This window comes from Carettochelys insculpta, chromosome 3 (assembly GCF_033958435.1).
Source record: "Carettochelys insculpta isolate YL-2023 chromosome 3, ASM3395843v1, whole genome shotgun sequence".
Classification (NCBI taxonomy): domain Eukaryota; kingdom Metazoa; phylum Chordata; order Testudines; family Carettochelyidae; genus Carettochelys; species Carettochelys insculpta.
This window is the reverse complement of record NC_134139.1, coordinates 63,311,957-63,338,490: the sequence shown is the minus strand read 5'-3', so window position 1 is coordinate 63,338,490 and position 26,534 is coordinate 63,311,957. Positions and strand designations below refer to the sequence as shown.

Below are 26,534 nucleotides of genomic sequence, written 5' to 3'. Positions count from 1 at the left end.
CAACCTCCCAACCTTATGAGGATTCTCGCCAACCACCACAGACTATATCACAGGAATACCAATCCTGGAACTTCTCCTTGCCACAAGATCCATTGCCAACTTTGTCCACATATCTATTCTGGAGATACCATCACTGGACCTTACCAGGTTATTCACAGAATCACGGGCACATTTTCATGTTCCTCAACTAACATCATACATGTCATCATGTGCCAACAATGCCCACGTGCTTTATATATTGGACAGACTTCAAACTCTCTTAGACAAAGAATTAATGGGCACAAAACAGACATAAAAACACTCCTGATTCACAAAACCTGTCAGCCAGCACTTTAATGGAGTGGGTCATTCTGTTAATGACTTGAAAGTCTGTTTTTTACTGAAAAGGAATTTTTCACAGCCATTTGGAAAGAGAGGCTGCTGAACTCTCTTTTATATTCAAATTAGACACATTAACATGTGGTTTGAACCAGGAGGGCAATTTTCTAGCTCGTTATAGGGGCTCTTTTGTATACTTGGCTTTATCTAATTCTTGACTCTCCCCCACTCCCCTTCTGCTCTCTGATTTGCTCACCTTGATAATATTTTTCTGATTTGTCAACCTTGATTACTATTTTGGTTCTCTATGCCTTAAATATTGAGTCTGTTCTGGTATGGCTGTGGTCTGAAGAAGTGGGTCTGTCCCACGAAAGCTCACCACCTAATAAATTATTCTGTTAGTCTTTAAAGTGCTACTGGACTGCTTTTTTGTTTTGATAGTATATAGACTAGAACAGCTCTCTCTCTGTTACTATTGACTACTCTGTATCTACAGTGATGTGACTCAAAACAGAATGTTTCCCGTGGCCTCCAGATGTGGAAGACAAATGTATTGTCACCCTGCACTTCTGTAACAAAGCCAGATCTTTTGAGTGTTCATGTTCCAATATGGGATGAGATGAACTGCTGCATTCAAGTCCTTCTCATTGTGATCACTCAATGTGCCATGGGGATGAATGGAGCATAGTTTGCATTGTTCCATCAAAAATAGAATGAAAGGCCCGACTCTCAGGTGGTATAAACTGGCACAATGGAATGACACTGATTTAGGCCAGCTGAGGAACTGGCCCACTTTTTTTGGCTCATCTTTAAAGTCCTTGTGGCTATTGTCTATCTTAAAAAAAAAAGTCTAATTCTTCTCCCTATCACCCTGGAAGTTATGCCTTTGAGGTTGGTAGCATTAATGTGGTACAGAATTAAGCTAAATAAGATGAAAAGCAAGCCCAGTGATGGTATGAAAGCCTTAATCTTAAATTATATTCTAATTTAGTGGAACACATTTAATTGCACATGGAATTAGAATCATTTCAGCCACCTTTTACACCTTTTTAATATCCAATAGAATGCTGGTATCTGAAGTGTAGTCTAATCAAGTAACCAAGTACAGATGATTTTTATTGGGTATATGCATTGAACTCTGACGTTGGGCCCAGTTTTATGCGGAAGATGGAAAAGACATAGTCCTTACCTTGAGAGTGTTACAATTTCAAGGCCTTGATCCTGTGAAGACTTCGGTACATGCATATCTTGCACAAGTGAATAATTTCAGTGGGTGAAATTAGAGCTATTTAATCAGTGGCAAAACTCCCATTGACTTCTGAGAGATGGGGCGGGGGGTCAGGATTTCACCCATGGACTTCCCTGGGGCTATCCATAGGGTGTAATGTTATGCACATGGTCTCTTTGACAGAAAAAAAAAGAAGTGGCTGTTTGAATGTAGTGCTGATGAAAGTGGTCAGCCTGGAGGAACTCTATCCAGATATGTGAATGGACAAAGGATGGGAGAAGGCCCCCGGGTTGCTGAGAATCCAGCTGACCTTAACAGACTACAGAATCTGTGTCCCATCTCTGATCTCCAGTATTATCACAGGATCTTTAATTTTTGTTCAGTGATGAATAGGTGTCTTTATTCAGTACCTCTCTTCCCCTCCTCTTTCCAGATTCTGAAACCCTCAAGTGCCCATTCTCCAGTCAGAGAGAGATCACGAGGCAAGTCACTGTCCCCTCGCCGAAGGCAAGTGAGTCCTCAGAGACGGGTGTGCAGAAGAGACAAATCGTGAGTATTTCTGCATTACGACCACTTGTGTTCTTTTTAGATTTGATATCCCATCCATTGATGCAGCAGAAACTCAGTGTGAGGACACAGTAAAATTAAACCATAGATAGGGAAAGGGGATTCACTTGCCACAGCAGTTTCCCTATTTGTAGATGCTGCACATATGTTGGTTAACTCTCTAGCTATGTCTACACTACAGAGTTCTGTCGATAGAAGTCACTGTCGACAGATGTTTCCCGACAGAACCTCTGTCTACACCAGTGGTTCCCAAACTTTTTGGCATCACGCCCCCCCCTTTTGATTTTTGAGAAACTCTACTACCCCTTCTTTACCATCATCCAACCCCCTTTAACAAAACTTTCAATTCATAATTTAAAATAAACACAAAAACTTGATATAAAAATGTTATTTGAGATTAAAAATAAGCACAAATAGTTTTTCATGGCCCCTTGCGGGTGCTTGGTGCAACCCCAGCTGGCCAGCTACCTGAACCCCATGCCAGCTGCCAGAGCTGCCTGCACCAGCTGCCGGCCCGCCTGAGCCCTGTGCTGCCAGAGCCGCTCATCCAAGCTACCAAGCCCTGCAGTGCTGGGGCCAGCCACCTGCCTGCCAGCCTGAACCGCCCAAGCCCCACAAGCCAAGCGCCTGAGCCCAGCGAGCCCCCTGCCCAAGCCCCTCCCCTCCCACAAGCCAGACACCACCAGCCCCATCTAACCCCGTCCTTCTCCTCCTCCTCCCCTCCCTAACTCACACTCACTCCCCTTTGCAAGAGGCAGCCAGCTCCACGTTGCTGTTCACCGGCTGTCCACTTTTTATAGTGGCTGTGCCAGGTTTGCCCACATGAACTGGCAGGGGCTGAGAGCTGAAAGCAAAGACCAGCTTTTTCTTTGGGTGGGGAGATGCGGGCAGCTGGGTCACCTTGTTTCCCCCAGGAATAGCTTCACGCCTCCCAGTTTGGGAAACCACAGTCTACAGAACACATCCACACCAATACAGGTTCCCCCTCTCAACACCCTCTGTTGACAGAACAGCCACATGGAAGCTCCGCAAACAGGGCTGCCCAGTGAACTGGAAGCCCTCTCTATCAACAGAGGGCCCCCCAGAGCATCTACAATATTTTTTTTTGGGTCGACAGAGGCGCTGCGCCTTGTATGATCAAGACAGAACTCTGCTGCATTCTTTCGACAGATTCTTGACAGCACATTTATGCTCCCTAGTTTTGTCAATACAAGGCCTCTTCTGTCAACAGAATTCTGTAGTGTAGACGCAGCGATGACTCTGTCAGTGCAAATATCAGTGATACGGTGCGTGATTTTTACTCAGTTTGCTAATAGTCTCTTAACAGCTGCAGGAGACACAGTTTGTGGGTCTGGGATGATGCTGCCGGTCTGCTCTACATGTTGGGAGAGTGAATCCCATCTGTTAATTATTCTTTAATCGTGGTGGGCTCCCCTTTCTGGAGAAGATTGGAATGTGGGATGGGGGGAGATCAAAGATACTTTAACCACCATCAAGTGCACCAAAACTGTGTATAGTAAAAACAACAGAACATACGTCGCAATGGCATTGAGAGTTCCTGCTGTTGTGTGCGTTCAGACCAGACTTCAATTCTCTGTTCTGCTGGGGGCTGGATGTTCTGGTGACAGGGGGGCTCTGGCCGAGTGAAAACATTGAGTTGTGGAGAGAGTGAAATAGGGACAGACTTTCCTTTCACCCTCATTCCCCCCACTGAAAAGATATTTTATGACAGACATTTTAGTAAAGTAATTTACTACCTAAAGGCTTACAGCTATTTACTGCAGTTTTCCTTTGAGTATCTTGTGAAGTACGGGCTTACTGTGCATGGCACGGCACTCTGCTAGATAAAATCAAAACTACGTCTCATGGGCTCTGTACTGCTAGCAGCTAATGGAGATTCTCGCTGAGTCCAAGTGGCAAGTCCAAGTCTGTTCTTTTGGAGTATGAGGATGTGAGTTCTAGCCATGCTGGGGTGATGTTCTGAAAGTCCATGCTGTGCAGCAGAATGATAACTACGAAGTACTTACGTGGCCACAAATTACTCAGTGTTTATTATGAGCACTTTCTAAGTAAGTTTCCAGAGGGCCTGTTGGTATAATTCTTCGTTAGTAGCTGAAGTTAGGCTGACTTTCTAAATATACTTCAATGTATGTAGCAGCTGAGGATTTAACAGCATGTTTACACTTTACGAGCGAATTCATATTCTAGCTGCCTCATTATATTTTGGGCCCATCAGCAGGGCTCCAGTCCTCCTTTCGTGTGTGGATAATTATAGTAGTTATAGGCCTTGTTACTCCCAGCACTCTGCCTTCCCCTCTGCTCCTGGAGGGATATTTCCATCTTTGGATTTCTAACACTGCTATCGCAGTTGTTTGAATGGCACAGATGCTCATTCTGACGAGGAGGGTCAACGTCCCCAGTTTTACAAAGCCGCCTCAGGATTTCTGAGCCAACTGCTGAGCAAGCATCAGCTGCACAGCAACTTGCTCCTCCTTACTGCTTAATCTGTGTAATAGGAAAGAGCAAATGAAATAAAAGTAGTGTAGCTTTGCCCTGCTGGAGCCGTATGGTGACGCCATGGTCTGCAGTTGTCTGCATTTCCATGTGAAACATGCACACCTGCTCCGGAGCCTGTTTTTTTGCATGGTGTTCTTGTGTTTCATTTGTGATGGTATTAAATATAGTTTATATTTTGCAAAATAAACCCTTATATAAATAAAAATATATAGTTTATATATTGCAAAATAAACCCTAATGATGACTTGTAACTCGGTACAAATCAATTAGAGCAGGGAAATTGTCATTCCTGCTCTGGCCCCTCTGCCCGAGTGACATAAAGAAGGGGCTCTGAAGTTGTGCATCCAGCTAGGGGAGAGGATTCCTTCAGCCCGGGAGCTGTGAAGGACAGCTATAAGTCTGCTTTCTGAGCTATGCCTTTCCCCCAAGCCCTGCCTCGGGGGTATGCAGCAGGAGGTGGTCTGTTGGAGTGACTGAGCCACATCATGTAGTACCGTAGAGATTTCAGGTAGTTCTGTGGGCTCCAGGGCAGACCAGACTCTTTGACAGTCTCCATGGGAGGGTGAGAAGAGAACCAAAGTTGCCAGCTCATTAGGTTTGGTGCGTCTTTACTTACCTACTTGGGCTGTTTACCTATTGACTTGACGTCTGCCAATAGCCTGCAGCTGTCATACCATGGAGGAATATCAGGCCTGTCACTCAGCCTGGAACGTGGATTACCTGGAAATGCTTTATGAGGAAAACCTCAAGAGCCATGTGTGCTCACCTGGTCATTTTCCTAATTTCTGTGGGCAGTCTAGGGCCTCTCCACAAGGCCCGAACTGTGAGGATTGACCTTAGAACATGGGCACCTTCAACCATCAAAGCACGAGACATAGGCTGAGCATTTTAAACTTGGAGCTTTTCAGAGGTGCGCAGCACTCGCTACCGCTCATTTCCTTTTAGTGGAGTTGCAGCAGCTCCTTGCTGCCACGTCTACACTAGCGAGTCCCACTTCTGAAAGAACAAGCGGAGCATCCACACACAAAAAGCGCGCTTTTGAATTCCTTATGAAAGAACACTGCGCTTCTTCTGGAGGCCCTCTGCCTCTCCCAAATGAGACAGAGTGCCTCCTTCCGCAAGATTCTTTCAGAAAAAAGTGTGTTGATGCTCTGGGGGCTCTTTGTTCAGAAGAGGAGTTCTCATGGTGCTGGACTTTTTCGATCCCTGGCCTGTTCTTTCAAGAGCGGGGCCTGGGCAGACACTCTTTTGAAAGAGCAGATTGCTCTTTTGATCAGCTTTTTTGTGTGTGGATGCGCTCTTTCAAAAGAAGAGCTTCTGGAAGATCATCTTTGGAAAGATCACTGTAGTGTAGAGGTGGCCTTGGAAAGCAGGTGTCTTAGTAAAAGGGCCTGGCAGTGGACTGAAGTGCTTGGTTTAGGTACAGGTCAAAGATCCTGATGTTAAATGATGGGAAGGAGCCTCATTTATACAGCCTGTTTACACTAGAATATAGTTCATTGTAGTCACTAGGGCCCAGATATTCAAAGGTATTTAAGTGTCTAACGATCGGCACCTACTGGAATTGACTGCTTAACTGCTATCCTACTAGAGCCTCTCTGTGTCTTTAGGCAGCAAAATAATTTTACGTATTTGGCCTGTGGAACTTGACTTTGCTGTGGTTTACACTGGGGCAAATCAGAGAGAACTAAACCAGTGGAGTAAAACTGGGGTAAAAACTGATGTGAGTGAGCAGAATCTGGCCCTGGGTTTAAAACCACACAAACAGCTAGAACACTAACTCACAGACTTGGTTGCTTGGGCACTGGTCACATTCCTCTCCTTTTAGCCAAACCATTGTGGAACTGCATAGGGAGCCTCTTGCTGGGAGACCGTCCCTTCTGATTGTAGCAGCCTCTTGCTTTCTGCACCTGCTCCCCTCTGTAGCCAAACAACTTTTCACTCCAGTAACAATGGGCAGGAACCATCGGACTTGGGAGGGAAGCGAACGGGCAAAGTGGTGAGTTTAGTGCCGCGTAGTAAGTGCCTGGGGAGGACTGATGGAGCATATGCTGGTCTTGTCGGGTCAAGAGGGTTCCAAAGATTAGGTGATGCAGGGAAGGAAATACGTAAAGGAAATGTGTGTGCTTCCCCCTCGTTTGGCTGGAAACAGAAAGAGTATAACTGTTTTGAGAGCCCCTCAAAGTATTCATCTAGCAAAAAAACATGTTCAGGCACTTGTGTTCCTAACTAAACCATGAACAGCTAAAGAGAGTAGATGGGCTTTGTGCGTCGTACGTCTTTATGAATCTCTTATTTGCATACTCTAATTATAGCCAATTAGAGAGTAGAGGGGCTCTTCATTCCACACAATACCCATCCTAGGCTAAGCTGCATTATTAGCTGGCAGAGACTGAATAAGATACTTGGCATTTGCTGGAGAGGGTTCACCTGCTGATGGCAAGCTGTTATTAAAGACTGCTTTTTGTCGACAAAATTATATAGCCCCGTCCTGGGAGGAGGCGCTGCGTACTCAAGTTGAAATGTTTTCACTAAAGCATCTTCCTGAGCTAAAGAGCTGGTTTGTGATCTTTCTTTTGTAGGTGGGTTATAGACGTACCACGGGCAATGTAGCTTCACAATCTGAACAGACGTAGGGTTGGTGAAAGGGCACGAGAGGGCCCAGACCAGTGGATTGCTGCCTTCTCTGTCTTAGCTCATGGTAGTCTCTTTGTTTGGTTCTGTTCTTTCCCCTCAACTCAAAGCAGAGGGGCTGGTAATTTTAATTCATCCTCATGAAACTGGAAGACAGTGTTTCATTTTTTATCTGGGGAAGAGTTAGGGGTGGGAGGTAATGCAGGGTCAGCAGCAGTAGCTGTGCTGCAAAATGTCAGCTCAGAAATATATTCAATAAACGCATGTTGTGGGAGTGTAAAAGAGCATTGCTAATGAGACTATTGATTAGACAGGCACAGGAAAACTGAAGTGATTATAGTGCTGCTCCAGAAGGCTAGAGATTGATGTAACTCATTCGATTATACAGGGAGACTTAAAACAGAATTTAAAAATACCTGAAGATGTTTCACAATCAGTATGAAGGGAGGAGCTGATTAGTGCCTGAGGCTGCCATTTTAGTCTCAGTTCCAACAGGAAATGCAGCGTGATGGACATATTAGACCAGAAAGATCAGAGCTGCTCATACACTATTTATAAAGCACAGTTACAAGGCCTGAATGTATCCCCACACTCCAGCTGGAGAGGTTCCTCTGTGCAAGTTACTCCCTCCCTCCGGGAAAAGAAAGGAGGCTCTGTCTCCATGTCAATGCTCCGCCACTCCAAAGCCTGATGTAACACATCTTGCAGGTACTGGAATGCACAAACAGGAGGACTGATGGGAGCAGTCAGGTTGGACAGGCCCAAAGGAATCATCCCATCCAAATCAGCCTTGTGGAGGAGAGTTTTTATACAAGTATAGGCTCTATTGAACCAACTGCTGGGATTCTCCTGTTAAGGCTGAGGAAGCAGAAGAAAGTTACTGGCTTTCATCAACAAAGAGCTGATCTCCCACTGGTTGCCTCATCTTCAGAAGCTTTGGGAGCTAGAGATATGGCCTGTTCTTTGGTAGGCCCAGCCCCATCCTCTCTGAAGGAATATGTAAAAAACCAGAAACCTTGCAGAGATCTTCTCAGGCTCATAGGTGATTGGACCTATAGTTAGAATACTTTTTCTGCCAAATGTTTAGAAAGTTACATAGGAAACAAGACAAGTCACACGGTTAAAAACTCAGAAGAGGAGGAAGCTATTTACAGAACAAGCTGTAGGAACAAGTCAGTGAATAAGAGATAGAGACCAGCTTGTGAATTGACAGAGGAGCACTTGCTACTCACAACAAAATTCAAAACCTATGTGAATTCACAGCAGAAATATTTTCTGCCCTCTCCTTAAATGGTGCAACTCACTGAATCAAAGAGCAGAAACTGCACCTCAAATGAACAGCTAATAGTCAAAAGTAAATTGGTCCAGATACAACTCCATTGCAAAGTTTTGTCCAAACTATGTGGCAGAGACAATCACACCAAGAGGTCTGATAAGTAAATGATATGCCCACCAAAAAGCACCCCCCCACAAATTTTGATCCAATTAATTTGATTAAATAGTATTTTCCAGACCAAAAAAAAAAAAAAAGGAAGTGCCTGAAGAGTTTTTTTTTTTTTTTAAACTTAAGAGCATCTTCCTTCCTCACTCTCTAAAGAAATCCTGCATTTTTTTCCAGAGATTATTTTTAGGGCTGTCAATTAATATGCATTAATGCCTGCAATTAATGCAGGGCAGAAATAACATATTGACAATATTAACGGGCGTTAATGCTTGTTAATTGACAGACCTACTTTTTATACTGCCCAGCACCTGAGGTGGTTGTCATCCAAAGCAGAGCTTTCTCTACTGCTGCAGAGATTGCTTTGGATTCCCTTAAACAATTGAAATGATAATATTGAAAGCTCTGACTTGCAGCCTGAGTTTATGATGGCCAGCAGTGAGCTGTTCTGGAGCAGAAAGAAGCAGCAGCCTGGTTCAAAGTGCATTCAGCTCAGATTTGCTCGACCTAGCTGCACTGTACCACCCATAACAAAAACTTTGAGTGGAAAGTAATTGACTAGGTGCTGGGGGAGAGGCAGAGGGTGAAAAGGTGGAGGAGCTGGAATTCACCCTAGGAAAACTGCTGACTTGCAGAATGTTAACCATGTGAATGCTTCAGTGAAGGTGCAATATATTGCCCAGGAAGAGCTCTCAATAAACTCACAGGTTGTGATTAGATCTTTCAAAAGGCCTGGGGCATGCCAATATCATTTTTAATGAGGGTTTATGAAATGGTAGCTTCAGGCACAGACAATCCAGAAAGTTCTTGGATTTCATGGATGACAACTTTTTATTTCGGAGGGTGGAAAAAGCTACTGGGGGGGGAAGCAGTTCTACATTTGATTTTAACAAATAGGGAGGAACTGATTGAGAATTTGGAAGTGGAAGGTAGCTTGGGAGAAAGTGCCCATGAAATCCTAGAGTTCATGATTCTAAGAAATAGTGAAAGGGAGAACAGCAAAATAGAGACAATGGATTTCAAGAAATAAATTTTGATAAACTCACGCAGCTGATAGGTAAAGTCCCATGGGAGGCAAGACTAAAAGAGAAAAACGACTGAATGGAGTAAGCAGCTGTTCAAAGGGACATTATTAAGGGCCCAAAAGCAAGCTATCCTGCTGCACAGGAAAGAGAGAAAGTATGGTAAAAGACCGCTTTGGCTTATCCAGTAGATCTTGCATGATTTCAATATCAAAAAGGATTCATATAAAAAGTAGAATTTAGGAGACATTACAAAATATGAATATAAGCAAACAATACGCGTAAGCAGGAGCAAGATTAGAAAGGCCAAGGCACAAAACGAGCTCAAACGAGCTAGAGATATACAGGGTAACAAGAAGTCATTCTATAAATATCTTAGAAGCAAGAGGAAGACCAAAGACAGGGTAGGTCTAGGAAGGGAGAAATACCAGGAAATTTGAAAGTGGCACAGGTGCTTAATGACGACTTTGTTTCAGTCTTCACCAAGAAGGCAGATGCAGAAATGCCTAACGTAATCTATGTCTGAGTTTTTAACCGTGTGACTTGTCTTGTTTCCTATGTAACTTTCTAAACATTAAATGTTAGGTTAAACAAAAAAAAAGGCAGAAAAACCCAAATATATAACATCTCATTGCCACCTGCTCCATCAGGTGCCGGTTATCTAAGTGATCATAACATGGCTTTCACTGTACGTACTTTGCACAGGTGTGAAATCAGAGTCAGAGTGTGCAAGGCCATAGTCATTTCAGATGGTCAGGGTGGGATGAATGTGGTCATTGTGTTAAAGTAAAAATACTAAGGCAGCTGACTTACTACTTACTGACTTACTGGACCTGTAGTTAGAATACTTTTTCTGCCAAATGTTTAGAAAGTTATATTAATCTATGCTAGTGGGAAGGGGGGGTAGGTTTAGAGGACAAAATAAAAAAAGAACAAGTTAAAATTACTTACAAAAATTAGATATCTGCAAGTCACCAGGGCCTGATTAAATGCATCAGGAGCTGATAGCTAAAAGCTCAGAAACCTCTTCTGTCATCTTGGAAAAGTTCTGGAATTTGGGAGAGATTCCAGAAGACTGAAAAAGGACAAACAGTGCCCATCTATAAAGAGGGGAAAAAAGAACAACCCAGGAAACTATAGACTGGTCAGTTTTACTTCTGTGCTGGGAAACATAAAGGAGCAAATAACTAAGGAATTCATCTGCAAACATCTGGAAGAAAATAAGGTGACAGGTAACAGCCAGCATGGATTTGTAAAGAACAAATCATGCCAGACCAACCTGACAGCTTTCTTTGACAGGATAACAAGTCTTCTGAATAAGGGAGAAGTAATGGATGTGGTATACCTAGACTATAGTAAGGCATTTGACATAGTCTCCCATGATCTTCTTATCAAACTAAGCAAATACAACTGTTTTGGGACCAGGTCTATTCAATATCTTCATCAACAGTTTAGATATTGGCATAGAGAATACGCTTATTAAGTTTGCAGATGATACCAAGCTGGGAGGGTCTGCAACTTCTTTGAAGGATAGGCTGCTAATTCAGAATGATCTGGACAAACTGGAGAAATGGTCTGAGGTAAATAGGATGAAATTTAATAAGGTGAAATGCAAAGTACTCCACTTAGGAAGGAACTATCAGCTTCATACATAAAGAATAGGAAGCGACTGTCTAGGAAGAAGTACTGTGGGAAGGGATTTAGGGGTCACAGTGGACCACAAGCTAAATGAATCAAAAGTGCTGTTGCAAAAAAAGCAAACAAGATTCTGGGATGCATTAACAGGAGTGTTGTGAGCAACACCCGGGAAGTCATTCTTCCACTCTACTCAGCACTGATTAGACCTCAGTTGGAGTACTGTGTTCAGTTCTGGGCACCACATTTCAAGAATAATGTGGAGAAATTGGAGAATGTTCAGAGATGAGCAACAAGAATGATTAAAGGTCTAGAGAACATTAGCTATGAGGAAAGACTGAAAGAACTGGGCTTGTTTAGTTTAGAAAAGAGGAGACTTAGAGGAGACATGATAGCAGTTTTCAAGTACCTCAAAGAGGATTACGAGGAGGAGGGAAAAAAGTTGTTCTCCTTGGCCTCTGAGGATAAGACAAGGAGTAAGGGGCTTAAACTGCAGCAAGGGAGGTTTATATTAGACATTAGGGAAAAACTTCCTAACTATCAGGGTGGTTAAACACTGGAATAAATTACCTAGGGAGGTTGTGGAATCTCCATCACTGGGGATGGTCTAGATGGTGCTTGGTCCTGCCAAGAGGGCAGGGAACTGGGCTCAGTGACTTCTCAAACTCCCTTCCAGTTCTGGTGTTCTGTGATTCTAGGCTACAGGCTGACAGCTCCCAGGTCTAAGGTATGAATTCCCCTTACTCCTGTCCCCACACGTTTCATGCTGGTTGATTCGCTTTCTTGTGTCAGAAACTGGCTTCTGTCAGAGTCACAGTACCAACTAAAAATCCTGGTCCTGCCGTGAGATTCTCTTGTGGATGTCTTTTTCCTGTTCTAGGACTCTGCATGGGTCTACGTAAGCAGATCTCATTGTAGAATTAGCACTTAAATGAATCCTGTGCACAATGAGCAACATTACATGCTGCATCCTCCCCACCCCGACCGTATTGCTAACCCCAGTCATTCAAAAATGGGAGATTTGATTTGTAGACAAATAAAACTTGGGTTCTCTTTGCTTTCTGAGTTCTGGTCCCTGAGGAATCCAGTGTTCAAGTTTTTTTTTTTTTTTTTTAATTCCTGCAACCATGAAGGTACATTTAAAAAAATAAATAAATAAATATTGCTTAATAGCAGGATCAGTTTTTTAATCACTTGACTGCCCTAATTATTTTTGCTGTTAAATGTTTAAATGTCTGAAGAAGTGAGTTAACTCACGAAAGCTCATCCTCTAAACTTTTCTGTTAGTCTATAAGGTGCCACAGGACCCTTTGTTGCTGCTACAGATCCAGACTAACACGGCTACCCCTCTGATATATTTATGTAATGGTTAAATCCTAGCAGGAGATGTGGGAGCCCCACAGGATTTACTCACCGCTTCTTCAATCTCTGCATCCAGATCTGATCTTCCTGCCATCACTATGTCAAGATAACATGGCATGATTAAAAACAACAAGCAGTGCAGTGCCACCTTAGAGACTAACAAATTTATTAGATTAGCAAAACCCACTTTTGTTAGTCTCTAAGGTGCCACAGAACTGTTTGTTGTTTTGAAAGTTTCACACTAACATGGCCAGCAGAAAGCCAAAGACTAACAAACGAACCCCTCTTGAGACTTTTTGGGCATATTTAGTTCAACTAAAGAAAAAAAAATTTTTTTTTTTTACATTAGATTAAGTGATAAGAGACTTTATTCCATTAGTGGTTTGTTTTTTTTTTTCTAGCAGTGTTCAATTGCACAGTCTGTCAAAGAGCTGCTTAACACCTCTTCCTCCTTTGATTGCAGGCCTGCAGGGATCGACAAGACAGTGGGTGATCTTACTAAACTGAATGAAGTGGGCTATCAGCTACGCATCTAACAAAAGCCATAAGCCAGATGGAGGGCTTCCACGGTGCTTCTCGCTGCACATTACCCTACATGCCATTGGAAGGAAGGGGGTAAAAGAAACTGGGACTATTTATTAAAGACTTGTGATTTATTTAAAGTTTCACCTAGAAAATAGAAGGTCTAGAATGATGGCTGTGTTTTTTTTTTTTTTCCCAATTCATTAAGTGGCATCAATGGAAAAACTAAATTATCTTCACCAAGGTTTCTTCCTCTCCATCAAACAGGCAGGAAGTCCTGTGGTGGGTCTTTTTAAATTTAAATAATTTTTTTAATCTATTTAATTGGCTTTGAATATTGTGCTACATTGGTAGTATTAGGAGCGGTGATGAAATCATGTTTGTCGTTAGTGTTAACGTGCTGGGGTGCAGTAGGTTTAACCATCAAGTCAGTATTAATTCTGTTCGGCAATAAAAATAGCAGTGCAGAGGTGGATGTGTGACTTTAGAGTATCTATTACCTCAGTATACAACAGATATGCAAAACTGACCATTTTAATTTTATAACCAATTTGTACTATTTTCAAGTATTTATGGTAGTACTATAATGCATTAGATGCACCCTGCCACTCTTATTATGTGCATGCCTATGAAAGAGTTTAAGGTGTGATGCAAGTGTCTGTGAAAGCACTGCTGTCTTATTACAGATGCAGCTGAGGTTTTTTTAATAAATGACTGAATTTTTAAAATTTCATAATTTTTTTAAAAATTGTCACAAGCTTTTAAACTTTGCAGACTACAGTGTTAAAGCACAAGATCTGGAGATCATTGTCTTGTAGCAACTAGCATTTGCTTGTAATACAGTCAAAATGTCTGTACATTTTCAGATTCACAAGGAAATATCGAAGTCGTAGGTTTCCTTGAGAGTTTACTGATATGTCCATATTTTGAATCATTTGTCTCTGATGGTTACACAGTCTAAGGTGATGATGCCTTCCTGTCTTATATTAAGATCAGACATCACAACTTAGGAAAGGTTTTCCTTTATCTGCATTATAGTAACTTACAATGACCTTTACAAAGACTTGGATAGAGAAATTCTTGTTAGAGTATGCAGCAATAATAGTTATTCAAGAACAACTATCTAAAAATCTAGTTTGTCTGTCTCCTTTCTTACAGTGTCCTGTTTACTGATGGATTTAACTAGCACTGTGGATGTTTGGCAGGATTTTCAAACCAGCTCAGAAGTGACCAGATTTTTCAAAGCTCTCAGCACCAAGGAATTCTCAATGAATTCTTCTGGGAGTTACTGAATGCTGGGTACTTCTCAGCTTAGCCATTCATTTAGTTGTATAAGTGGAAGGTGAGTCGCTCTGAAAATCTAGCCTGCACACTCTATGCCATGCTTTTTAAAGTTTAAAAACCAAACAACCCGGACACACGGGGCACTGTTTCCTTTTGCCTTTCTCCTTCTGACTCATTAAGATGATGAGGTAGAAAGATAAATAAAGGAGACAAAAATAGTACTTACTAGAATCTTGAGCACTTAAGCTTTTGGAAAGCTGGGAACGAGCCACTGATGAAATGGACTCAGAAGCAGATGATAATGCCAGCAGTATTTCAAAGAGAAAACAGTCCTGTATAGAAGAGCTTTTCTTATGGTGTAGAGGGCAAATAGTCAGGACAGAACAGCTGACTACTCACTTTTGGATGACACTACAAATAAGTTTCTTTTACAAACATTAATATAACTTCCATTAAATGTTAGGTTAAACAAAAAAAAAAGGCAGAAAAACCCAAATATATAACATCTCATTGCCACCTGCTCTATCAGGTGCCGGTTATCCAAGTGATCATAACATGGCTTTCACTGTACGTACTTTGCACAGGTGTGAAATCAGAGTCAGTGTGTGCAAGGCCATAGTCATTTCAGATGGTCAGGGTGGGATGGATGTGGTCATTGTGTTAAAGTAAAAATACTAAGGCAGCTGACTTACTGTGATGTCAGATGGAAAGTTTCCCCAAGTAAGATAACGCATAATCACAGAATAATGCATTGATCTGTTGTCTGACTTTCTAATAACTGGAAAAAGAGAACATGACTTTTCTTTTTTTTCCCCATAAAGAGAGATGGAATTTCAGCAATACACAAGTGTGAAATAAGCTACAAACTCACCAGAGAGCAAACTAAAGCCCCACTCTGGCAAAAAGCCCAGGCAGGTCCTGGTGCAACTGAAAGGGCTCCAGTGAACTCAGGAGGGGTTTCCTGCAGATGTGGGTGGAGCTCATTGCAAGACTGAGGTCATGCATCTCCCCACTTTTTTTTTTTGTTAGTCCCCTTCCCCCCAGCCAACCCCAAACAAAACATAGTTGCTAATTTTTCTTAATTCACATTTCAGTTTGGTTACTCAAAACTATTTCCTCTCTGTTTTGAAGAACAGCACCAGTGACCATAACTTGTTCTGACTGAATTTAGAGAGTTTCCTTTTCCTGGGTTATGGAGATGCAGGGTTCTGTTTCAGTTGAGAGCTTGGGCAGGACCCCAGGAGAGATTCAGATACCACCCAGATGATTAGCAGAGCACTCAGAGCCAGCAGAATGGGCTTCTGTGGGTGGTATACATCCCTTCGTGCACATAAAATTTAATCTGCGCATGCATATAAATCTTTAGAGGAAAACCAGTGGACAGGGTTCCCTCCCTACAGTGAAATGCAAGGATTCCTTACAGCCCCCAGCCTTTTTTGTGTATTTGTCAGGTTCTGAATAGGACTTTTTTTTTGTGGGGGAGGAGGGAGCAGAAGTTTGGGCATGGGGGGGTGGGTAAAGATTGGGAAACCACCCTGGCTTGTTAGTGTCAACTTTTAAGCAATTATGATTACCAATAGTATTTCAGTTCTAAAGCAATATGAACTGCTCATTGTTTTGTGACTTTGTAAGTGTAAGCCAGCTCTTAGCTTACACAACTTATTCCTCATTAAAGAAGTGATAGAGATAAGAAGAATTAACAGAAGTCTTCATTTTAACTGTACTTTTATGCCGTAGGAATATTTGATTCTGAAAAATGTTCTTGTTTTTCTACAGTACCCTATTTTACATTTTTTCCAACTTAATGATAATGTGGTTTTACTGGCATCCAGAGTATTTGGGGTTACATGTTTTAACTTACTACGTGAAGCTTTTCTAACTTAGATAGCTGTGTGACATTATTTTGTACCTTGTTTGGAAGTATAAGTGAATTTTAATCATTCTATTTATATTTGCTCTTGCACTTACATTTTTGTTTTACCTTTAAAACTGTGATTCCACAGCCTATTTTTCTAGCTCACTGCAAACTTGTCAAATGATATTCTGTCAGAATACATGGCATGGTTCCAGGTCTTACTTTTCTCATCACCTTGTATGTTTATGTGCAGCATGGAATTTTAATAAAATGTTTGTCTTTTTAATGACCTGTTATGATTTTTGGCTTGAGATTAATATCCAGGTAGTAGTAATGTGAACAATGACAATTTTTGCGGGGGGAGGGGAAGAGGGGAGTTTTTTTAAAACAGTCACTGTAGGCTTGTAACATGAGAATGGAGAAAAGGTTAATGCAAATTTTCATAAATCTATATTAAATCAGCTCATCACTATTTTGCACAAAGTAACCAAAGCATTAAGCCCTTAATCATATAGGGGTTCCTGTTTCCCCTAGTGATGCTCCTGTCAAGAAACTGCACGGAGACAGTATCATACCCTTAATCTTTCTGGAACAATAAAAAAGTCACTCAATTAGCATCTTTCAAAGCAGGGGTGAATGCTAGCTATATGGTTCTCCTAATTGCTGTTTCTTTGCCCTGAAGTCTCTACTCTGTCTACTAGCATTTGCCAATAATCTGTGCAAATGAAGCAGAACAGTATTAGTGTCCTTTTTGGTTTAGATTTGGAAAGGCCGGAAATGGGGCATGTCCTTGAGTCAGGCAGGTGTCTTCCTTCAACACCTATATGAATTAGCTGTTAAGATGTAACACGTATTCCTTGATACAGCCTGCATGTACATACTATGCACGTAACAGCACCACATAGCTATGGGTCAGATTGAAAGCTTAGCCTAACTTTCTTTCTGAAGGGTTGGGCTTGTTCAATTGATAAATAAACATCTTTCAAAACCAAGACCAGAGAAATAGACTAGCATTATACATAGTTGGTTTGGCTCCACTGTCTCATAGGGATGGAAGACAAAAGTACTTTTTAACCACACCAAGATTTCACTTTGCAGGGCAGGAGGTGGGATGGAGGAGGAAACTCAATTTTTCAGCATGAACATACTTGTCCTTCAACTACTTTCTGTGTAAGTTTACCTGGTTTACAATCCCATGTACAAAACAGAAGGTTGGTATGGACGATGGCAGCTGGCAATGACAAATCTGCATTGAGTACACCACAGCGCAATGGTGCTGGGTACAGCTCTTCAGGGTTGTCCCTGCCCTTCTGCAGAATAGGGGCACTGCTAGATCTTAATGTACAGTATTCCCTTGAATTATGTGAGGGTTGTGTTCCCATGCGCCCTTGCATAACTCAAATTTCACCTAAGTCCGGGGTGTGTTTTTTCCCCCAGTGGAATGCACATTCTGCATCCAGAGAAGCAGCAGGAGCACCTGGAGTCCTTCTGAAAGGTAAGTCCTGGCAGCAGGGGCAGCTGGGGACAGTTAAGCCTGACTGTGTTGGAGCTGTGGTGGGGGGGAAGGGGGTGGTATTGATCCAGGGCTGCACAGCCCTTTGGGGGGGGGGGGGGTTTGAATTGAGCTGGAGCAGGGGGGGCTCAGGGGAAAGAGTTTGAACTGGGTTGTGCAGGGCTGGGGAGTTGAACCTGGGCTGGGGGGAAGCAGGATTTTGAGTTGTGCTTAACTCACATTAATGTAAATTAATTGGTAAACTGTGAATGTCTAAAAGCCCAACAGTGAATAACTCATATCTAAATAGTAACTGATTGATGATCTTGAAACATTAGGTAACTCCCCCTTTAATATGTGTAGTGCATTGTGGGATATGTATCAGTGTTTTGATCATGTTGCTAATAAAGTGTTGCTTCTGAAAAGGAAAAGGAAGCTTGTGGCATTTCTGGGGTGAAGGGCATCATGCTTTTTAAGAAAGAAAAATTAAATGTGACGTAAAACTGGCATAATTAAAGTAGGTAGGAGTGACAGACAGGAAGCTAGTGGTTGGTACATACACACAGGCAAAGTGTGAAGAAACAATATGTAAAAAGTTTGTGAACATCCTGCAAAAACACATATCACGTTACAAATCTGTGCGTGTGCACTGATCTTAAAATAGGGGTTGCAAAAAAGTATGAGGTTAATAAGAATGTTTATTAAGAACCATCTCATTCACATGCATTGTAGCTATTGTTTTTTAAGAAATTCGGAAAAAAAATGGCTCTTCTTGCAATGCTTGACACAGGGGAACAAGTACTGTGTAAGGCCCCATAAATCCTAAGAACAGCCCTACTTTACATGTATCAGCACTGTGGAGGGTTCAACAAGAGAAGAGCCTGGGGAAGAAGTAGCAAGTCACTGGCAGAAGAAAATGAGATCTCAGCCTCCCCTTCCCCTGTACAGTCAGGAGTTGGTATCATACAGAATTCAACCTGTTATGGTGTAAGATGATGTGTGTAGTGAGGTGATGGGTTAATTGTGAAATGATGCATTGCTAAAGCTGTAAGGGGAGCAGCAGTGTAGCTTTATGAATAGGCTAGAGCTTCAGGCAGTGCTAAGGTAGCACTAATTTTCATGTCAGCGTACAGCCACATTACTGAGGAAGATCGACCTGCTCAGGATCAGTCTTCCAACATTTCATTTCATGCACAGGTGAAACGGCACTTTCCAGGGTCAAAGTTGACCCTGGAACTCCTTGTGAGAAGCAGAAGAAACACTCCTGTTGACCTTCCTCCACGTACACAGACATTGGTGTCAACTGCTAAGAAGTTGATTTTAGCTTTGCAACTGATGTAGCTAAAATTGTGTATTGATAGTCGACTTCTATGTCTACTGTAGACATAGCCTTACTCTCAACCATTAAAACGCAAGAACTCTGGTGCTAGTTGAGCCAGAGCAGTAGCTTCATACTAGCGATGTAAGCTCTATCAGTAAGTTACAAGATAGGTGGCATATAGCCTAAATGTCACATTCTGCCCATCTCACTTCCGTGTGCATCCCCTCATCTTGTATAATTGCTGGGAAGTTCACGTTTTTCTTAAAACATCCTCATTAAAATAATTACAACATAATTGTTCTAGGCTTATCGGATGAGCTGTAGATAAACAGAAGGAATACTGACAGACCTCCAGCTTCAATGGAAATCTTAGGCAGCAAATATTTTTAGTGAAAATGTTTCAACTGTTCTCATGTAAATGGTATTCCAGGAGCTAGAGAGTACTTGGCACCTCTGTTAAGCATGCATCCAGAGCAAGTCAGAATAAGCTGTTTGCCAGAAACTCTAGCAGTATTACAGGAGAAGTGAGAAAAGCCTAACTCTCACCCTTTCCTTACCTCAATTACATAAAACTGACGACTTTCCTGGCGCGCGCTTTTAACACCACAGCTGAATCATTTAAAAATAGAACAGGTGAATTTATCAACATCTACCCACAGACACCTTTTAAAAAATACAGGAAAGAAAGATTCCACCTGGAATCGGAGCACAAGCCTGTGAAATTCAAAATACTTGTGTTCAGAAACTGAAGTACACACAAACAGATTAGTACGTTTCTGTGATATTGCATGTCCAGCCACCCCTACTATCCCTGACACCACAAATTCACTGTTTACTGGTCTCCCTTAATCTGAGTGGCAAAAAAGTAACATGCAGGAGAAGTGAAAGCTCCTAAAAATTGAGTTTAAATACCCTAGATGGGAGACAGTGAATCAGGCAGACCAACCAATTGATTAATCAAGACACCTTTTCTGTACACATGTGCAATAGAATGGCTCTGAATTCTGAGAAGTGGGAATTATTGTTAATGTTAATTAATTTGATAACCACTGCAACTCCTGAATTGGAGTTATAGGAAGTGCATTGGCAGAAGTAGCCAAATGAGGGCTATGAAAGACAAGATGGGGATCTTTGCAGGAGAAAGCAGATGCTAGCAGGGTTTCCTTTTGCTCCTCCAGAGCAGGAGATAGAAGTCCCTGATAGCAGCCCTCCTCCCTTCTCAGGGAGGCTGCTTCAATCATTTCTGCTGTCTGCCCTTGTGCTGACACACATCACCCAGGTGCAGCTCTTCTATAACAGGCTGAGAAGATGGCCTTTTCGGATTTATCTGGGGCCAGATTATTTTTGTGAAGATGCCGAAGCTATTAAATTATTCAGCCACTTGCCCAACACCATAGCTGCATTTATTGGTCCCAGTTCTCAGAGGCTTTACTTTAACTCCCATAAAATTGGGTATTCCAAGAAGCATCTCCTGTCTATTATTAAATAAAGTTTAGTATGAAGCAACAGCTAGTATTTGTTGGTCAGCATTAACCAAATGGATTGCTACAGAGCCAGACACATTAGCTCACTATGCAGGTGGATTGTTACGTCACAAACTTGTTAGCAAAGATCTTAGGAAAACCATTTATGCTGAACTAAAAATCCACATTATTATGAGTTCAATCAACTGGACTGTCATTGGAACACATTCTTCTTGTGTGTGTAATAATCTTTAACATACGTCTCAGAATATAAAGTGACAATGAAGAAGGTGGGGATTCTGTAACTCAAATAGTAAAATGAAAGTTAAAACACAGTAAATGGGACGAGCTGCTTCTGAATTCAGTTGCTTATTGAAAGACAATGATCAAGTATGAGATTCAGTTTTTCTAGCAGCACAACAGTGAGAGCAACTCCACTTTGTTGACTCAGCCACACGCAGATCCATACACAGTTACAAGGAATTCCTGGTTAACCTCCCTTCAACCAAGAAGTGGAAAGTTTAATTCCAAAAGAATCTTTAAATGCTGCATATGGGGGAGCACGAATAGGTGAACAAACAAGCTTCTCATGTGTTCCCTAAAAAGGAAACCTCTAAAGGTCTGACCCCCTGTTAAGTCTCTTAAAAAATGTTCCAATGGGAAAGCTCCTTCAGTTCTTTCTGTGCTGTACCACTTTGTGATCAGATACCACCAATTGGCTACTTGGTTTCATTTCAGATGCTTTTAAAGCTTCTGAATATCGGCAAACATGTTATACTCTTGTAAGCTTAACCATTACTCAAGCACTTTTAATTACCATGCTGCAAGAATAGGCCCAATCCTGCTGCTCCTGCACTAGCTAAATGCCCACTGAGGGACTCGAAGATTGTGATAAATATTTTGATGTTTGGGGAGGGTAACAAAAGCAACTTTAAATAGAACACATTGAAAAATTACACAAAAATCTACTTTGAGCTTATTACAAAGCTTGCTACAAATACCATCTATTGCTTAAAGGACTGAGAGAAATAAGCTGTACTTAAGAATCATCTCCCATTTTACTATGATTTACAATAAAAACATCTTTTGAAAAATAATGCCATTTCAGACTATGGCACAGACATTTTCCATTATCAAAAAGTGGATGCTAATGTAAACTCATTTCTTTTTGTCTTAATGACTCCAATCTTTACAAAGAAATCTCTTTTAAAAACTACTTTACACAACACTAAGAATTCAACATGCAGGTGAAATTAACTCTAATGAGTCTGCCAGTCCTTGAATTAAAATTACAGGGAGAAAGTGCAGATATAAAAATAATTTGGGAACTATTGTTCAATAAGCCTGAACTGAGCTAGTAAGGACAAGTGATCAGAAGAGTTGTGTTCATTGGGAAGACCATTAACTGTCCACAAATCTTGCTCTGTTAAAAGTGATAATCTACCAAGAAGCTTCAGACCGCCATCAAAAGTATCTTCAACTCCTACACAAAAAGAAAAGAAAGAAAGTTTGTGCAGACAACACAATGTGAGCCACCTCTTACATACCTGCACCCACCCTGTACATGGAAGGAGGATTCCAACCTGGAAGAGTGATTTGCGATGTGTTAATACAACACTTTGGTAACAGTGATACCGTACAAAAATCTGCACAAATCACTTCGTAGCTGATTATAACAACTATGTTGTGTGAGTTAAGTTCATTCTATACATAAACGAAGACCTTTGACACAGTATTTATTGCTTTGTCAATGAAACACAGTTTAACAGCTTCACAGCTGAACAGTTTCACAGAACTCCTGATCTCCAACCAGCCAGCAGCTATTTCTGGTCTCCATGAAACTATTCAGCTGGTTCAAGAACTCCACTCTTCAAGCAGCTGAACAGCTTTTCAGAGCTCTAACAAGCCAGCAGCTGTGATTACATTGATACAAGCCTGGTCATTATGAAACTGTTCAGTCAGCTCAGGAGCACAGTTTCAGCACAGAGCACAGATCCTGAGGCAGTTGAACTTTTCACACACATGCTGGAGAAAAGATCCTGCTCTTCATGGATTAAACTAGTTCAGGAGCTCTCCTGAACTGTCTGAGTAGTACCACAGAACTCCTGGACTAGAAAGATACAAAAGTTCTTGCCTCTCAAAAGATCCTGGCTGTCAACCCATGATTTCCACCAACTAAGCATAGCATTAACCAATAATTATGACAGAAAATCTATTTTCTGTTAATTAACAAATGACGTAGCTCTAAAGACACTTCTCTTCACTCCAAACTTACACTGAACAAAGTCTAGATTTTTACAACCTGTAGTTTTTAACCTAGTGAGACCCAAAACATTACAAGACTTGGAAAGCAAACTCTATCAGGTCAATTTTTAATTTATTAGCACTTGGAACCTGTTTTTCTTGTAACTACTCAGAAAAATCAAGTTTTACGCAATTTATACAGTTTGCCCTTACAGTTTGCTTTATATGAAAAACTGGGTATTGCCCCCAAAGCATTTGAACTCCCATTTTCAGAGCAAAACAGAACCTAATCTCAAGCCTGGTACGCTATGGCACTACCATAATATACACATTCAAGGTGGTTAGGGCTCAGTCCTGGAAGGTGCTGCACAATCTTATTTCAGACTAGAGTCAGAGGAAGCTGGGGGCACATGGCACCTCAGAGAAGTTTTCAGCACCTTGCAAAACTAAGTCCTCCCAGGTAATTTAATTTTCTTGCATTTTTCCTTTTAGTGTGTAGAAAACCGAAGCACAGGTAATTAAGCAATTTGAAAAGGTCACACTGAAAGACTGTGCTAAGGAATGGAATGGAATCCAGGGGTCTGAGTTCTGGGATTTATCCCTAGATCGATTCAGCTGGCCAGGCTGCAGTGTTAAAGCAATATAAAGGTTCATTTTCTGGCAGGATAATGTAGGATGAAGCAAAGCAGATGACCAATTGTAAAACATGGAAATTCTGTGTCTCAGAGCCATAACAAAATCACAAATACAGTAAGTGATACTTTGCTTCACTGGTAAGGTTTAAAAGCCAAGACAGGATACCCACTCTGCTGTGTTCTGTCATCCTTGCACCATCTGGTGAGTTTCAGTTGTAACTGCAACCACAGAATTGCGGCACAGGTACACATACTCAATTATGCTGTGCCAATGATTTTTCCACAGTGTACCAAGAGATCTCAAAAATACTTAGGTCATTTCTTGAGAGAAATACTGATGCTGCTCCAAGGTAATTTTCAACATGAGTACTCACGTAGGAGTTGTCATGCATCATCTCTATTCCATCTGAAATTTCAGTTCATTATATTCTCGAAAATGGGAACCAACTATATCACATGTCTAGTCACTAAGCCCATACAGGCTTCTGAATGACAGTGACATTACCTTGGTGTTCACATTTTTAATCAATGCTCATCAGGGGTCCTCGACTTCTTGAATCTTATAGTCAAGACCATCATGATGGCCATGGAAGTGACAAAGCATTTGGTAAAAGAGACCATGCAGGCCACTGCAAGTGTTCTTCAGAGGATGTACAACAACGATCCCAGCAAGCAACAAGTTAACTGGAATCAGTAAGGGAGAAAGTAAAGGACAGGATGAGTTAAGACTGGGAGTCTTCATCTCTGAGGGAACAGTTCACATATTCTAAATGTTTGGGCACCTATAATTCACTGAGTATAGTGACTTTTGTGTATTTGATATCTGTGAAATTAAGCAATATGCCTCCTTTTAGGCTAGGCTCTCTACTTTATTATTCAGCAGGGAGACAGTCTTTGAGAGAACTTTAATACTTGACCTCAGCTTCTTTACCTGGCTGAGCAGTGCTATCATCCTTTGCTGCAGAATAGAAAATGTAATCCACAGTGACAGCACTTCTGGAGTGACAAGTTGTTACTTCTGGAATCCCACTTTCAGGTGAGTAATGGGAATAAACTGAAGATAATTTAAAGTGGTGCTGTAATTTTGAAGGAAACCTAAACAAGAATCACATAGAAATATTTTACTCATTATAGCTACTAAGTAAAAGACATTAACAAAACACTTATTTAATTCCTACAGCCAAAAAGCTGAATAAATGTTTTCATTGTTAACACACTCCAGGAGGTGCTAAGTAACATGCATGTTTTGCATCTCGTTGACTCCTTGGAACAGGAATCTAAGGTACAATTTTCAAAGGATTTTAAGGCCATGTCTACACAAATGAACATGCAGCAGCAGCACAGCTATACAGACAACTGCGCTGCTAAAAAATTGCTCATGCAGCCACGCGATGCCAACGGGAGAGAACTGTCCTGCTGACATAGGGCTGTGCACACAAATGCTTTTGCCAGCAAAAAAATTCATGTCATTCGACAGTAGGAGTGGAAGGGTATTTTTTTTCAATCCAAGTGGCATAAATTTTGCAGACATAAGCAGTGGTATACACATGGTTTAAGTCTGATTTTCAACTGATTTAACACTTAGGATCCTGCCCCATTGACTTTCAATGAGATTTAGGGTTAGCGTACACCAGAAATACCACTGCAGCATAGCTGTAGTACAGATGGAAGGAGTTATTCTGTTGCAGTAGCAAGAGGCAGTAGCTAGTTGATTAAAGAATTCCTCTTTCAAATCATTACTTAAGATGGTTTAATTTCATTGCAAAGGGAGTGGAATTTTTCACAGCGTAGAGTGATGTAGTTAAGTCAACCCAACTTTTTTAGTGTAGGCCAGCCTTTAATGTCACACAGGCACTTTTGAAAACTTTACCCCATGCCTGTGTTGTGTAACCAATCATATGTACAAAAAGCTGAGGATGCCTTTTATGAACCTCCCCTTATACATACTCAGGATTTGTATTTGTGCCCATTGGAGTTGAGACAGTAAGCCTTTAACTAAATTGTCTAACTTCAGAGTACACAAGGAGTTTAAGACCTCCTGTTTTGGGAAGGACAAGTTCATGCTTAAAAATTAGACAGACATTGCTATGCTGCTCAGGGCTGTAAACATTTCTGCATACTAAGTGCTGTTGTTAGGTTGACATAAGAGCTGGATGCATATATCTAAATTCATGACAGAATTCTTCTGTTGCCCTAGCAACCACCTCTCAGAGAGATTAACTACATTGACAAATAAAGTCCTTCTATTGTCCTAGGAAATGCCTACGTTACGGCACGATAGTGACACCCCTGCAGTGTAGACACATTCCAAATTTCTCCAGGAGAGGTGAGAAGTGACCACACTGGTCCTACAAATGCTACCAGTTTGTCACTATCTTCACCTTCTCCTTGTCTCCATTCCATTTTCAGTTCAGTCCATTTTTTCTTATTTTCTCTTGAACTTATTCTGCTGATGGAAACTTGTCTTTCTTTGACCCTTACAGTGCTTCATCTTCCACCCATGTAATTACTGTATTCTTTCTTCCACTTGAAAACAATCAAATGTCCTTTCATGTCAGTCTAAACTAGAAGCCACATTTTTGATGTTTAAGTGAACTTCTGGGTCTAAATAGGAGTTTTCATATTTAATTTTTAAATGTCTTTAGCTTTGCTTTTTAAAAATCCTTAAGGCTCCTAACTAAGGTTTTTAAGAATTTCAATAAAGAGAATGGAAGTACCTGTCTCCTTGCCTGCCCAATACAGAATGCTGGGGGAAGAGGTTTTTAAAGAAAGTTAACTTTTTGCTGTTCTATTCAGTTTGATCTACGAAATCTGCTTTGTTAACACAGTTCTTTGTTTCCCAAAAAGGAAACTTGTTAACATTTATAAACCAGCATCTCCAAATGATCAAAAAGGGATGAAATATGAAAGTTCAAGCAGCTAGATGGTGCTGCCACTTATAACTGATTTCTGCAGCTGGCCCCACATTTCATGGCTTTGCTACATGACTTTAGA

At 41.3% G+C, this 26,534-nt stretch overlaps 2 protein-coding genes across 6 annotated transcripts in view; one reads left to right on the top strand and one right to left on the bottom strand.

Annotated features, from left to right (window-relative positions):
- VASH2 (vasohibin 2) overlaps positions 1-16,017 on the top strand; it is a 66,724-nt gene extending 50,707 nt beyond the window's left edge. Inside the window, exons 6-7 of the mRNA XM_074988614.1 lie at positions 1,980-2,095; positions 13,188-16,017. Coding sequence (XP_074844715.1) covers positions 1,980-2,095; positions 13,188-13,260 — 189 coding nt within the window. The 3' untranslated portion in view covers positions 13,261-16,017. The remainder of the gene's footprint in view (positions 1-1,979; positions 2,096-13,187) is intronic.
- A 2,540-nt stretch (positions 16,018-18,557) lies between these two features.
- Positions 18,558-26,534, bottom strand: part of ANGEL2 (angel homolog 2) — a 29,962-nt gene continuing 21,985 nt past the window's right edge. For 4 of the 5 annotated variants that reach the window (XM_074989994.1, XM_074989995.1, XM_074989996.1 and 1 more), the window contains exons 8-9: positions 24,472-24,635; positions 18,558-22,144 (exon numbers count right to left, since the gene is read on the bottom strand). In XM_074989994.1, coding sequence (XP_074846095.1) covers positions 21,990-22,144; positions 24,472-24,635 — 319 coding nt within the window. In that variant the 3' untranslated portion in view covers positions 18,558-21,989. Of the gene's footprint in view, positions 22,145-24,045; positions 24,225-24,471; positions 24,636-26,534 lie in introns of all 5 variants that reach the window. The other variant, XM_074989993.1, reaches the window with a different exon arrangement.